We start from the raw sequence: 16241 nt of genomic DNA, 5'->3' as shown, positions 1-16241 counted from the left end.
TCTACTAGATCGCTTACTTTACAAGAGGAGAAAGAAGATCAATAACAAAAGGAAAAAGAAAAGAGGAGAAAGAAGATTCTATATCAAGTTGAATCTCATCCCTGATGAAAAACGTTTCCTTTCAGTAAAATGTGCAACTTTTAAAAAACTCAATATGGTAAATATGATTAACTTTCTAAAACTTTTTTCCTATAGACAACCAAAAATATATCCGTGCTTAAAATCTAGTTGTAACTAAGGAGGTGTTATTGGATTGGGAAGTTTAATAGAGTTTGATGGAATCTAAATCTCAAACGAATTCCAGTGTTATTTAATTGGGATTTGAAGAAAGTGAATCAAAATCCACTGTTATTAGATTAAGGATTTATCAATTAGAATTTGAAAAGAATTATTTTCCCCTGTTATTCAATATCACACAGATTTTTGTGAGAAATTAGTTATAATGGATTTTGAGGAACTTTTCAGTAAAAAACAAGAGGAAACAAATCCTACCTTTTTTATCTGGTTTTCGAAAGAAACCCAAAACAGCTTCCTCTTTTTCTCTTCCGTTCTTCACCAAACTTTTCACCGAATCCCTAACCACTCAGCGTTTCTCTCCTACTCCACCGTTCACCTCCGTGACTCCGTCTCGCAGTCCTACAAACCTTCCGCTGGAACCTCGTTTGCTTTGAATCAATCGCAGTCGCGAAAGCTCTAGCTGATACCTCGGTCTTTACGGTTAGCAACACCAATAACAAATTAGTTCTTACTTTGGATTCTTCTCTATCAGTTTGCTCTGTTTCTCAGTTTTTTTTTTGCTCTTATCTTCCTTTTGCTATTTCTCTGAGATTGAAATTTTCTGGCTTTAAGAGCTCTTGATTCTCTAATATCATTCCTTCAGGCGCGTTTGCAGAGAAGAGAATTGAAAGCCAATGCTAAGGTTGTTCCCCTTAATCTGTAGCAGGTAGTTACCATTCCCTTTGATCACTATATCAACGTAAAGTAATTGGTTGTCTGATCAGGAGTTCAATCTCAATCTTATTACACATTAGATAAACTGTATTTCAAAATTCTTTGTGCTTTCTGTTCTCAGTTTTTATTCAAGAAGTTCTTGGAATAAAAAAATCTGGTGGTGATAAGGAGAGAGTTGAGTACGTGAAACAAAAGGCAAAGGAGTATGCAAACAGTACCTTGGCCAAACAGTACCTTGGCCTGAGATGTTGTTGTAACAGAGTATGCAGATGCCACTTTACAATTTTCACATCCTGTGGTTGATCTCTTATCCTTTTTCACTCACAGAAACTTGTCAATGATGAGATAGAGCAGGTGAAAGGTTTGGCACTCCAGTGTTGCTTTTCGTGAAACTCTCGTGTAAGCGTCGTCATCTCGCATCTTCAACGGCTCAAGTCTTGGATCAAAATACTGTATAAAATCCTTCACAGAAATCAATGTACTTCAAACCATTCTATCTAAATCCTACTCATCGATTGTAGAATCCACTCAAATCCATTAAAAGAATCCCAATTACAGTTATATTTAATTCCACTAAAGTACCCAAACCAATAACACCCCCTAAAACAACATCAAATACACAAACAAAATAAAATAAACACTAATAAATATTATCCAAATAATTATACTTTATTTTTCGTAAATATCTTGGACGGATGAATCATCTAGTTAAGTGTGGAAGTCCCCTTATTCCAGTGGTTTTAGAGATGTTAGTATGGGTAAACCCACCCCATTTAGACCCACCCCATTTAGTACCCACTCCATTTAGAACCCATATAAGTTTAGACCCATATAGGTTAGACCTATTAGGGCTACCCATTTAGAACCCATAAAATTTATATGTACCCATTTAAACCCATTTAGACCCATTTAGACTAGATTTTTTTTTTCACCTTTTTAATTTTATGAACTCTAAATAAATCATTTATCAATAACTTTTGATATGTATTCTTGCTTGCTTTGTGTCATATATTAAATAAATTATTTATCAATAATTTTTTTTAACTTTATGGACTCTAGATAAATGTATACATTATTACATTTCAAAAAGAACACTAGTTCAGAAATGAATCAATGATTAATAAAAAAATTTGAGATGGGTTTAAACAAACAATAGGAAGCAAAGAACACAGTTTTTGAGATGATCTCTAGTACAAAGTACAAACAAAGAAACAAAGGATGACAGAAACCTCTTGAGACTGATCATCTCGACTTCTGTCCGAAAGAACATAGTTTTTGAGTATCTTCTCTATTTCCTACAAAGCAAAGAAACAAATAAGCGACTCTTACAAGAAGCAAAGCAAAGAGATTCTAGCATCAGTCACATTCTCACTCAAATCACAAGACCATTAGCTCAAATGCAAAGACAACAACACTGATCTCTACTATCCATGCACATATTTTAACTTTGTAAGAGAACTCAACGTTAGATAAGGTTTTAAAGATATTACCTCAAATGTTCAACGCACATTTGAATCTTCTGATCTTGAACCCTCGACTCCAGAAGTAGTTGTATTCTTCCTAGCATCTTCGTTGCACATATCATCAACATCTTCTACTGTACCTGTGACATTTAAATAAACAAAAAACATATCAAGCCACTATTGAATTATGACTTAACATCTCTAGCAACAAAGAAAAATAATCAGTTAGAGTACAAGTTACCTTCATATTCCGCAAAACCAGATCCACTAGGAATCCCCACTCGCTCTACACATGCTGCAAAGGCTTGAATTCTTGTCCCAGATGCTTTCACATACCTCACGCTTTCCCTGATGTTGTGCTTATTGCTATGCTTATTGCTCAACAAAGGAGATGTTCACAGTAGCTAAAAGAGAAGTCATTAGAAGTAATACCAGTTTTATCATCGTTTAAAACACCAAGCTGTGCGCTTGCCTCCCAAATCTTAACGCTCTCTCTTCACTGCAAGCCTTGAATACACACCGTAAACTCGTTATTAACATCTCTACCCGTGATCCAACATTCCGATAAACATAACTTTAGGTTTATATAACAAGCAGATTCATATAACAAGCACTAGTCAATTCACCAGAGAACTCTTTACAATGAGATCGGTTTGTTTAAACTTTAAAGCGATCTGCTTAATGGCTGAGAGAGAGAGCTCGAGGACGAACCTATGGTGAGACGAGGGAGGCGGCAAAGCGAGAGAGAGCTCGAGGTCTGAGCTCGGAGAAGAGAGAGAGAGAGAGCCTTCGCTTCGAAGGAGACGAATCAGACGATGGGTTCTCCCTTTTGATGAAAGGAGATCGATGTGGGAGACGATGGGCGGATGGGTTGAATCGGAGGAGATCGATGTCGTTCTCTGTTGATTTGATCGAAGCCGAAGGAGAAGAAGATCTAAGGAGAAGAAGTATAAACATTAAACGACAACGTTTGATTTTAAAAAAAACATAAATGGGTTAAATGGATACCCATTTATCTTAGAGAAAACCCATTTAATAAATGGGTCTTAAAAGGGTTACCCATATAAAACCCGAATAGTTAAATGGGTCTAAATGGGCATTTATTTTTTTATAAACCCATATGGGTCTGCGGGTTTCAAACTCATATTAACATCCCTAAGTGGTTTGATTAAGAGTTCATTAGTGTTTCTACACCAAAAAATCTGGGTTTTGAACCCAGTAAAAACGGAATTATGAGAATTATAGAAGAGTGTGCTTATAAGAAATTTTGTAGCATGACGCAAAGATTACCGTCAGGCATATATCCGATAAGGTGATAGGGTGGTTCACGGATAGAATTGTCGGATATAAAATTATCTGTAATATTCTCGTAGTTTATAATAACATAATTATCCAGAATTAAAAAAAATCATCTAGTTAAGTATCATTAATTTACCAAAAGCTAGAGAAAAAGAAAAACTGGTTCGTGATCTGGACGGGAGTCTTCTAACCGGATTATCCTGATTTTGTGTGCATATTTATTTGTTCCTTTAGATACTAATCTTACAATAAAAATTATTTAGAGTTTGTGAATTTAACCACCCAAGCAGTCATGGAAGATTCAAAACAGTCTCTCTCACGACGACTACGACGTGAGCAAGATCGTGCTGCTGATAACTACACAACAACCATTCCTTTTGATCTCATCATTGAGATACTCTCTTTCCTTCCCGCAAAATCACTCATACGATTCCAATCCGTGTCGAAGCTATGGTTCTCTACTATCCGCACCAAAAATTTCATCGACTTGTTCCTCACTAGATCAAAGACTAGACCTCGTCTTCTTTTAACTTTCCTGCACTTACAACCCACAAAACGTTTCATATTATCCGCTCCTGAACACAACAACAACGAGGATGTCGACAAGTCCTCATCCACAGTCACCCTCAGGCATGACATGGCCATCTCGGATCCGGTCTACTGCAACATGTCTCGCCCGGTAAACGGTCTGGTTTGTTGCAGACGTAATTCATCCATCACCGTTTGTAATCCTGCCACTAGAAAAATTGTAAAACTGCCAGATGTTACACGCAACGGAAGAGACATATACGCACGTCTTGGCTATGATCCAGTCCAAGATCAATACAAAGTGTTGTGTGTGATGACGAAATTCAATTTGTTCCGCCCTGACGAAAAAGATATCCGACAGGAGCATTTAGTTTGCACAGTGACATCATCTGAGAAACAAGAGTGGAGAAAGATTGAGAACACCACCATAGATTGTTATCGTAGCTTCAGCGAAGGGATATGCATTGATGGTGCTATATACTACGAAGCTGGACAGTCACGGATAGTTAGATTTGATGTAAGAACTGAGAATATTAAGGTAATTAAAGTACCTGAAGAGTCAGATCTCTCGAGAACATTCCCTTCAACTCTTTTAAATTACAAGGGGAAATTGGGAGGTGTAGATTATCCTTATAATAAAAGCGTTATGATGAGATTGTGGATTCTTGAGGATGCTGAGAAGCAAGAATGGTCGAGCATGACTTGTGTCTTACCTTCTGAGTTGAAATATTTACTCGGGAGTTACGTAGTGTCTAAAGGAGATATTCACAACGGCGAACTTATGGTGTTTCATCCATGGTCATGGTCATCTACGCAAATTTTTTTTTGGTATTATGATTTTAAGAAAGAGAGTTTAATAAGAAAATTAAAGGTGGTGGTGGATGGTGATTTCAGACGTATACATGGGATGGGTGAGCTAAATGGTGATATGTTATGTTATCCAGGTTACTTTGAGAATGTTAGGTTCTTGTGAGGATTTGTTTTTGAAAAATTAATATTATTCATTAGTTTCTTCCATTCAGTTCGAAAGACGACTTAAATTATTTATATGACCTTTTTAGAGAATGTTAATTCCTGAAAATGATCAACAAAAAGAGTGTATAAAACACATGAATACATAATTATTACACAAATTTAAATACTATAACAACACTAATAGCTCAAATCCTTCAGAAGGTTCCAAACAACTAGAGATGAGCACTTATATCGATTCAGATGTAAAACAAAAGTCGCCACGCATCCTTGGGGAGATTAGGCAAGAGGAGCTTCACTTCAAGAAAACTCTGGAAAGAGAATGATTCCAGATCCTTCGTTTCTTTTCAAAGTTGGAACCGAGGTCTGTCAATGATTTAAGCAAAGACGAGGCAAAGACAGTGTAAAAGTAATTGCAGATCACATGCGAGCAGTTGTCTATCAGATTGTGTTTTGCCTTCAAATATGTCCGTGGTTATGTGGTAAGTAAGGAGATTGATAAGAAGGGCTGTTGGCAAAGGATAGTCTTTTGGGATAAATGGAGATGGAAAAGCGTTATGATATTGTGGATTCTTGATGATGCTGAAAAACAGAAATGGTCGAGGATGACGTCTGTGTTGCCTTTTGAATTAAAAAGTTTACTTGGGAGTTACGTAGTGTCTAAAGGAGATGCTCATACAGGCGAGCTTATGGTGTTTTATCCATGGTCATGGTCATGGTCATCTAAGCCATTTCGTGTTTGCTATTATGATTTTAAGAAAGAGAGTATAATAAGAAAAGTGGAGGTAGTGGTGGATGGTGATTTAAGACGTATCCATGGGATCGGTGAGAAAAAATGTCAGTTCGGATTTTTATCCAGGTTACTTTGAGAATATTAGGTTCTTGTGATCCTATCATTAGCTTCTCCCTTTCAGTTTCAAACGTGACTTCATTGGTTTGTTGGAAACGATTAATTCCTGAAAAAGGATTTTTTTTTAAAAAATTTTGTTTTGTTTGAAGATTTTCGGCTTTGTAGAGTTTGCTAGTAATGTATGGAGGGCTTTTTGCAAAATTGACTCAAAACTCAAAGTCAAACACAAAAATAACTTTTCTTTTTTTTTATCTTTCTTTTGCCCTGTTCACCCCACATGTTCATAGTATTTACGAAAATGCCATTAATTTTTTTTTTTATGTTTTTCGAAAATGGCCATTTTACTCTCTCAACCTCATCATCTTCAAGTATTTACAAAATTGTCATCGCCTTCAATACTCCAACTACCATGAACAACCAATTTGAAGTTGTTAATGCACCTGAAATCGATTTACTGTCTCTCTCTCAATTGTTATGAACTGAAAACAACATCTCTTTCACTTTGTCTCCATATTCATCCAAAAAACTCAAGCTTTTGATTTTAATTTTTTTTGGTTGATAGAGACATTCAAGCTTAATATTCTTGGTGGGTTAATCTCGTTTAAGGTTCTGGGTGTTTGGAGAAGACTTCTGTGTGGTAAGGAAGTCATCTCACTAATTTAACGTATGAAATTGGAAAAATTTCCAGATCTGTCCGCTTAGAAGACTTACCTGTAAGTCGTCTGGTTGTAGAAGACTTATGGTTAAGTCTTCTGGACAAAGAGACGAGTTACTTGTAAGTCGTCCATCTTTCTTTGTTTAGAAAAAAAACCCGAGAATATCCTAGACGACTTACTAGTAAGTCGTCTAGGATAAATGGGTTACTTTTGCATTTGACCGAATTGTGTCAGATATTTGACTTTTTCCAGTCGTCTCTGGGGAAACCAAAAAAATCAATATTTTATTAAAGCTAGACGACTTATTGGTAAGTCGTCTCAGGTTAGTTTTGCAATTGGAAAAACAACTTAAATATTTATTTTCTCCCAGACGACTTACTTGAAGGTCGTCCAGTCAGAAGACTTACTTGAAGGTCGTCCAAGATAAGTAAAGTCGTCCAAATTTTATTCTGAGATTCTGGTCAAACCTTGCTTATCTCAGACGACTTCCGTGTAAGTCTTCTATCTGGACGACTTCCGTTTAAGTCGTCTGGAAAAAATAAAAACTTCAGTTTTATTTTCGAATTTTAAACTAACATGAGACGACTTACAAGTAAGTCATCTCGTTTTAATAAAATATTGAGTTTTTTGTTTTCCCAGGGACGACTTACTAGTAAGTCGTCTAAGAAAAATCAATTTTTCTGACACAATTCTGTCAAATGCAAAAGTAACCCGTTTATCCGAGACGACTTACAAGTAAGTCGTCTGGTGTTTTTTTTTAACAAACAAAACTGGACGACTTACTTGTAAGTCGTCCAGCTTAAAGTCAATTGCCAAAATGACCTCTTCGGACGACTTACTTGTAAGTCGTCTAAGTATTCCAGACGACTTACCAGTAAGTCGTTTGCGTCAATGTTAAGTAAACTTTCATTTTCTCCAAAACTATAAAGACTTTTTTACATTTTCTTATTAATTCATGTATATTAATCAATATTAGAGCTACTGAATTAAATTTATAACATAATTGGTGATATTTAAGAGTTTACCAACATCACTTCATGTTAATCAAAGTTTCTAGCTAATGTGTTTTTATTTTTGATTTTTTGCAGATGATACGTCGGTTACCTGCAGTGTATGGAGAATGGTTGTGGAAAGATGGCTGTTGGGATTTTGTGGTTAATGATTCCAAAGGAGCGAGAATGTTTTTTTTTGACTGAAGGTTCGACACATGCTGAACTTGTTGCAATGGCTGAAGAAGATTTTAACTTGGATATGAGCATAGAGTCTGTGGAGATAAGTTACTCAGTACCAGAAGCAATGATGCAAGATATGGCTCCAGATACCCCTCCTATTCATGTTACAAGTTATAGACAAGTTGGATACTTGCTCGAGATAACCAAAACGCACGGAGTACGGCTTTGTGTATCAAACCGTAGCAAGATGAGAAGCCGTAGCAAGATGAGAACGGTTTCAGAGGAAAGGGAAGAAGTTAATGAAGCTGGTGGGGAGGAGGATGATGGCGAGAAGGATGATGGGGAGGAGGATGATGGGGAGGAGCAGGATGAGGAGGTGGATGATGGGGAGGAGGATGATGGAGAGGAGGATGCTGATATCTGTGATGTTGCTGAAGCGGTCGAGGATGGTGAGAATTACAGTGTTTATGGAAAGGTCAAAGATGAGGACTCAGAAGAAGATGATATGTGTTTTGAAGATTTCAAAGAAACATATGCTATTGAAGGAGAAAGATTTCAAAGAGACAAGCTACATGTCAACCAGAGTTTCGTTAGCAAGGATGCATTGGTTTCGGAGGTGCGGTTGACATCAGTGAGGCGTGGATTCACCTTCAGAATATACAAGTCATCGAAAACTCTCATTGTGGCAATATGTCGGGTTAGTGGTTGTGGATGGAGGCTCAGAGCGAGTGTAAAACATGGGACAAACACGTTTTGGGTAACAAAGTATGTGCAAGCTCATACATGCTCAGTGGGAGATAGAATCGCTCAGCGGAAACATTGTACTCCGAAGTATGTTGCTCGGCTTTTCATTGATCGTGTTGGAATCATTGATGGGTTAAATCTGCAGCATATCACTGATGCTATGAAGAACATGTTTGGTATGATGCTTAATTACACCACTTCATACAGAGCACTGTTATATGCACAAATGTTGGTGAGAAGATCAGCAGAAGATGGGTATTCACGACTGCCATCATATCTCGAGAAAGTCTCCTTAGCAAATCCAGATTCTATCACGGCTATAGAACTCGATTCTCTGAACCGATTTAAGTATCTATTTATCTCCTTTGGAGCTTCTATCAAAGGTTTTAAGTATCAGAGAAGGGTCATTGTGGTGGATGGGACTCACCTAAGTGGGAAGTATGGAGGTGTTATGTTAGTTGCAGCGGCACAAGATGGGAATTTTCAGATATTTCCGTTGGCTTTTGGGATCGTAGATGCTGAAGATGGACCTTCTTGGGAATGGTTTTTCACAAAATTGGCTAGTTGTATATCCCATGATTCTCCTCTGGTGATAGTGTCTGACCGGCACGAGGCAATTAAAAGTGCGTGTGATAAGGTGTTTCCTTGGGCAACCCGAGGAATATGTTATTATCACCTTTAAGAAAACATTGTCAAAACTTATAAAGGGAAACATCTTTTGTACTTGGTGAAAGGTGCTGCTTATGCTCACACAGTTTCAGATTTTGACCGGTACATGGCTGAGATACGGAGTGCAAACCCAGACTTTGCAACGTATTTGGTGAATGCAGACGTTAGCCTATGGTCAAGGGTTTACTGTACGGGAGACAGGTACAACATAAAAACGAGGAACATCGCTGAGTCTATTAATTCCGCACTGAAGCGAGCTAGGGGATTTCCGATTGACTTCCTGTTGGAGTTCATAAGGGAGAAGCTAGGAAGGTGGTTTTGGAAAAGGAGAGACGATGCATTGAGTCTCCCAACTCAAAATAGTCGGGGTGTAGAATACTTGCTTGCTGTTCGGTCAGAGATAGCGGATAAGATGAGAGCCCAACCAATTGATGGATGGAAATTCTTTGTGAAAGGTGGCAAAATGGACTGTGTGGTTGATTTGGAACATGGAAAGTGTGATTGTGGTGTCTATGGAGTGGAGAAAATACCTTGCTCTCATGCTATAGCAGCTGGAACACTTGCTGGTGTGCATATCAACACACTTGTATCTCCAGTGTACTCAAAGAATTATTTGTTTGCAGGATACTCAGAGAATATATATCCTTGTAATCGACAAGCGGTTGAGGCACGCACATGCTTTCCTCCAGATGTAAAGCGTGGTCCGGGGAGACAAAAGAAATCAAGATGGCAATCTTGGTTAGAGCTATCCAGGATGAGAGCAAGCAAACCCCGGAAGAAACACAGGGCTTATAGATGCTCAAACTGCAAAGAAACCGGCCATACGAAACCACAATGTAAGTCGTCTAACCCAGACGACTTTTAAGTTAGTCGTCTAGTCAGTCGTCTAACCCAGAAGACCTTCAAGTAAGTCTGCTAGACGACCTTCAAGTTAGTCGTCTAGTCAGTCGTCTAACCCAGAAGACCTTCAATTAAGTCTGCCAGACGAACTTATGTGTTATGACCTTTTCTGTGTTATGAACTTATGTGTTTTGACCTTATGTGTTATGACCTTTTCTGTGTTATGACCTTATGTGTTATGACCTTTTCTGTGTTATGACCTTATGTGTCCGTGCACAGAAGACATTCCAGACGACTTTTCTATAAGGTCCGTGCACAGAAGACATTCCAGACGACTTATAGTTAAGTCGCCTGGAGAGTCTTCTGGCTGGAAGACCTTCTAGACGACTTATAGCTAAGTCGCCTGGAGAGTCTTCTAGCTGGAAGACCTTCCAGACGACTTAACTATAAGTCGTCTGGAATATCTTCTGTGCACGGACCTTATAGAAATGTCGCCTGGAGAGTCTTCTAGCTGGAAGACATTCCAGACGACTTATAGTTAAGTCGCCTGGAGAGTCTTCTGGCTGGAAGACCGTCCAGACGACTTATAATTAAGTCCTTCCAGACGACTTCAAATATATATTAAACCTTCAAATATTCACAAGACTTAAATACATACAATCAAGTTCATACACACAATCACCTTCAAATATTCACAAGACTTAAATACATACAATCAAGTTCATACACACAATCACCTTCAAATATTCACAATCACCCTAGTCTAAACCCTAATCCGTAACTCAAACTTGAGGTGCATACGTCTCCAGGTAATCATCATTGTCCGTGTTGTCAAAGTAATGCGCGTTTGGAATCTCTCTAAATACATCCACCGCCATCGTCTCCCTCATATTCTTACTGTTGCTTTGGGCAAAGTCTTTTGGAGAAAATGGCAACCCCAAAGAATGAACCTCAATGAACTTTAGAGCATACACGCCACAATCACCAGATTTTGACTTTGGTAAGACCGGTCTTTCATATGTGTATGGCTCCAGGAGCATTGTTTCACGTTCTTCGATAGAGGAGCACTCATATAGCAAGTAGGGGACCATGTGGGAAAAAGGCTCCATTATCACATCGAGGTCTGCTGGGGCTATACAGGAATGATCGCTGTCAAAAATCACTATGCGCCTCTCAAGAATCGATATCCAGATAGAAATCCAATGAAAGTCATTGTAATTCACTGGCGCATAGATATCGTCAATATCCTTCCCCCAAACCTTCATAGATCTGCAAAATGATGGTGTTTTTCCACTATAATAATTCCAGACACCACCACGGAGTCTTCTTCCTAGACCTATGAAGTCGGGTTTATCAGCCTTAAAATCGTCGTAGTTTTTCCTCCAATGTCGAGAAAAGAGATGATCAAGGAAGCAAATTCTCTCGCTCCTGAACATTTCCAGATTAGCATGGTACCTCTTCCTCAGCACATTAATCCAAGCATCCATATGCTGCATAACAAAATAATACATGTCAAACGACTTAACTATTAGAAATTCTTCTGCGTAGAAGACTTAGCAAACGACTTAACCATTAAGTCGTCTGTAAAGTCTTCTACGTAGAAGACTTAGCAGACGACTTAATAGTTAAGTCGACTGGAAAGTCTTCTATGTAGAAGACTTAGCAGACGACTTAACTATTAAGTCGACTGGAAAGTCTTTTACGTCCAGACGACTTAGCAGACGACTTAACTATTTGTAGAAGAAAACTTACTGAGTCGTCCAGCCAGTCTTTGGAAGTCCGGAGTGTTTTATACCACCGAGAAAGACTTCTCACCGGGCGTTTCTCCATAGGCTTCTTAACTTCACTGCAAAACAAAAAGTGGAAAACCAATCAGAGCTGAAGACTTAAAGCAAGCTATTATGGGAGAGTAATTCACTTACGCACAAGTTTTGCAGTGATCAATGAGCAACTTCTGTGCCGCCTTGTCGAGTGGGTGAAAAGATGTAAAGGCAGACTTGTTTGAGTTTGGAATGATCGTTTTGGCCATGCTGTTCCCCTAATAAGGAGACGACTGTGCGGGAGCAAGTTTCCTTGTTCGCTCACTCTTTCCACGCTGAACTGCCAAAGCAGCATCCCGCTGAAGTTCCAAATGAGCAGCATCCCTCTTTGACTCATATCTAGCTCTCTCCTTTACTTTATCTGAAAGAGTAGAATTTTCTTTCTCCAATAGAAGAACGCTCGGTTCTTCGACTTCTTCGGCAACCACTAGACTCGGCACTTTCGAGGAACTAGCACCCTCATTACCAACCTCACTGGCATCCTCCTTAGGATCGTCCTTAGCAACCTCACTAGCATCCTCCTTAGGATCCTCCTTTTGATCCCCCTTAGGATCCTCCTTTTGATCCTCCTTTCTCTTCTTAGGATTCTCCTTTGGATCCTCCTTCCTTTCCATTCTCTTCTTAGGATCCTCCTTTGGATCCTCCTTCCTCTCCATTTTCTTCTTAGGATCCTCCTTTGGATCCTCCTTTCTCTCCTTTCTCTTCTTTCCGGATTTCTCTTTCGCCCCATTAACACTTTCTCTTTTACTCTGCATAGATCATTTTCAAAGATCAATTTAATTCTTCTGCGAAGTCGTCTAGCTAGAAGACGTCCCAGACGACTGAATTATAAGTCGTCTGGAAGGTCTTCCAGCTAGAAGACATTCCAGACGACTTAACTATAAGTCGTCTGTTCAGTCTTCTAGCTGGAAGACCTTCAAGACGACTTATAGTTAAGTCGTCTGCGAAGTCTTCTGATAGGTTTTGGAAAAGGATTTAGTACTAACCCCTGGTTCTTGCGTCTGTTTAGGCAGAGCAGGTGTGATACCAAGCTTCTTTTCCACAACACCAATCCTATCCGACAGATGCTTGATCTCCGCAAGGCACGTCCCAAACCCTTGCCTCAAGGCATCAGCTAGGTCCTTGAAGTTTCTGTCCAATTCCTCTTTGGTCATCCCAATCACCTCTGTAGGAACATCGGAACGACCCTCTTCATGTTCACGAGCCTCTTCACGACCCTCTTCACGTTCACGAGCCTCTTCACGTTCACGAGCCTCTTCACTAGCCTCTTCACTAGCCTCTGCAGTTGCCTCTGCAGTTGCCTCTGCAGTTCCCTCTGCAGTTGCTTCTGCAGTTGCCTCTGCAGTTGCCTCTGCAATTGCCTCTAAATGGGCTTTCTTCCGAGGTCTTGGAGTTGGACGTTCTTCAGATTTCTTCCGACGTCTTGGACGTTCTTCAGTTTTTTTCCGATGTCTTGGACGTTCTTCATCTTCCTTCGTTGGACTCGCATCACAAGTACCGGTGACTTCCCAGCAATCCATGGTCCACTTCCACGGTCTCTTATACATGACTTTAATTATGTTCTCCGCGTTCGGGTCCTCAACATCAGAGTCCCATTGTGGAAACAGTTCACCGATCTCCTCCTTCTCAACAAAGTTTTCCACTCTAGTCTGCAGTAAATAAAAGATATGAACTTAGATAAAGTCGTCTGGAAAGAAAAGACTTCGCAGAAAACTTATAATTAAGTCGTCTGGAAAGTCTTCCAGCTAGAAGACTTTCCAGACGACTTAATTATAAGTCTTCTGCAGATAGCCTGTTGGATACAAGTTTAAATACATGACTGCAGATAGCCTGTTGAAACCATCTGCGTCCTTTGCCACCCGAGTAAGCCAGTAACGGTACAGCCGGTTCGCCTCCTACGGGATTACCATAACCAGCACCAAGTTCCGGCAGAGCTGTGTACACCCATGACTGGAAAGCTTGTACAAACCCATCAATCGTGTAACAACCTGTGATATTTTTGGCTTTCAGAGACTCAATCAGCACCTTAAAAGCGACTCTCCCCCATGGATAATTCTCAAACCGTTCTAAATCCATCACTAGCCTCGCCAGACTAGCCCGTGTAGAGGTTGTGACCTTTTTCCCTTCAATGTATCCAGCGAAGATGGCAAGGTACGCGAGCCGCTTGCGATCATCCCGAGACCACTCTTTGCATCTCTTGAGTGCTGCTATTATATGGTCAGTAGATGGTCCAGCATTGATATTAACTCCCAACTTCGCCCAGAAAGCAGACATCTCCGGCGTAACAGGACAGTACGGACTCTCAAGGTCCTCGATGTACTCACAATTTAGACCAGTGAGCTTTTCAAACTCTATCAGTGAAAATCTCTGCGGTTCTGGACCAACGAGACACCACAGCTCATACTTCTTCTTTATGTCGAGCTGGAAACCGAGCATGAAGTGAACCAGCCTTGAAGCCCAACCAAATCCCAGCTCTTGGAACTTGATGAAAACTCCCAACTTCGACTCCTTCAGCGCTTCATATTCTCGATGATCAAGAGCCTCCTCTAAAGCATGATGCAACGTCGTACAATCCGTGTGATACGAAATGCTCTTAATTGGGTTGGGCTCTTTCCCTAATGTATATTTCCTCCGGGGGAGTTTTGGAATATCCATGTTTTTGTCTGCAAAACAATCAAAGACAGAAACAATCAAAGACAAAAACAATCAAAGACAACAACCATCTCAAACAGACAACCATCCAGTATTGAAGTTCAAGTTATAAGTTTGGAAGACTTTCCAGACGACTTAATACAAGTCGTCTGCAAAGTCTTCCAGCTGGAAGACTTTCCAGACGACTTGTGTTAAGTCGTCTGGCTTATATTTAAGTCTTCCGCTAAGTCTTCCAAGACATCCAATAGAACAGTTCAAAGCCCACCTGGAAATTCGGAGAAGATATAGTCGCCTTCGACACAACGGTTATAGATCTGCCAAAATAGACGACAAATTAAGAAGCGCGGTCAGAACTACTATAGATAGAGACAACGTTTTATGTTCTCAATAACTTACCGGCGGCGGAGTTACCGGCGGCGGAGTTCAACGAGACGCCACTAGGGTTTACAGAGAACCGGCGGAGAGAACGAGACACGAAACGGCGCTAGGTTTACAGAGAAACGGTGTTAGGGTTTAGAGAGAAACTGCGTTAGGGTTTCCTCTCAAATCTGAAATAGAGGAAGCTGCGTTAGGGTTTCCTCTCAAAACTGAAATAGAGGAAGCGGCGGTGAGAACGGTGCTTAGAACGTCGGTGATAACGGCGGAGATATAATCGGCGGTGAGAACGATGGATTAGAGAGAATCGACGGAAATCGCCTTTTAAATCGCCTTTAGGGTTTTGAGAGAAACGCCGTTAGGGTTTTTTTCTGAATTTCGCGAAACAGTGAATAAAAAAAAAACCATCTTATGTATGTCCGGTAAATATCCGGTTAGGGGTCCGGTTTGCAAGACTTACTGGTAAGTTGTTTGTGGAATACTATACATCAGACGACTTACTAGTAAGTCGTCGAGACCCTAAATTTAACCCCTAAACTAAATTGACTAAAATTAACTAACTAAACACGTTATAAAATCAAATTAAACTTGCTTTGTGATTACTATACACAGAAATAAACACATTTGGGTAAATTTCATATTTTTCAAAAATACATTTATGCTTTCCAAAATCTAACCCTAAGAACACATACAATAATACAACATATGTTGGCAAAACCTAAACCAAAGAATATCATGACTCACTACTTTCACTCATCTATGTTGAAAACAATTCACTTTTGTTATATCTTAATTTATATCACTTAAAACATATGTTAGTTATATGATTTTTATTTTTCACTTATCAAAATATTTTTTACAATTTTTAAAAATTATATTTTTTAAAAACAAAACCAGACGACTTAAAAGTTAGTCGTCTGGAAGACTTACGGGGGTTAGAAACGTAAAAAGCATTTTGTTTTTTTTTGTTTCTACATAAGGGGCATGTTGTAATTTCAATATTCCCTAAAGTCACTTTTGCATTTGATTCATGTTTGGGTTTACTTTTACATTTGGAATCAAGTTGTGAGTCATATTTGGCAATTTTCCCAAGGTATGGAAGGTGAATAAACAAAGAACCAACGAATAAGATAAAATTAGATTTTGACTCGCATGTCTTTGCAGATATTTTTTATTTTATAAATATATTGAATATTATTACAAATGTTTTAAATATATAATTTCTAATTTATTGTCATATATTGTGTAAC

General features: G+C 39.2%; 2 protein-coding genes and 1 pseudogene across 2 annotated transcripts; all 3 read left to right on the top strand.

Annotated features, from left to right (window-relative positions):
- Positions 1-104: 104 nt before the first annotated feature.
- LOC130508617 (protein TIC 22, chloroplastic-like) lies at positions 105-1341 on the top strand (annotated as a pseudogene).
- Positions 1342-3126: 1785 nt separating this feature from the next.
- LOC108841439 (F-box protein At1g30790-like) lies at positions 3127-5214 on the top strand. Its single transcript, XM_018614196.2, has one exon. The coding sequence runs from the start codon at positions 4006-4008 to the stop codon at positions 5212-5214; it is 1209 nt and encodes a 402-aa protein (XP_018469698.2). The 5' UTR covers positions 3127-4005.
- A 2729-nt stretch (positions 5215-7943) lies between these two features.
- LOC108845025 (uncharacterized) lies at positions 7944-9999 on the top strand. The gene is made up of 4 exons (XM_057004202.1): positions 7944-8921; positions 9033-9258; positions 9370-9776; positions 9928-9999. Exons 1-4 carry the CDS (start codon positions 7944-7946, stop codon positions 9997-9999), a joined length of 1683 nt encoding a protein of 560 aa, XP_056860182.1.
- The last annotated feature ends 6242 nt before the right edge of the window (positions 10000-16241 follow it).

The sequence above is a fragment of the Raphanus sativus genome, chromosome 2, assembly GCF_000801105.2.
Source record: "Raphanus sativus cultivar WK10039 chromosome 2, ASM80110v3, whole genome shotgun sequence".
Classification (NCBI taxonomy): Eukaryota; Viridiplantae; Streptophyta; class Magnoliopsida; order Brassicales; family Brassicaceae; genus Raphanus; species Raphanus sativus.
Note: the sequence above shows the minus strand (reverse complement) of the source record. Positions and strands in the feature narration are given on the sequence as shown.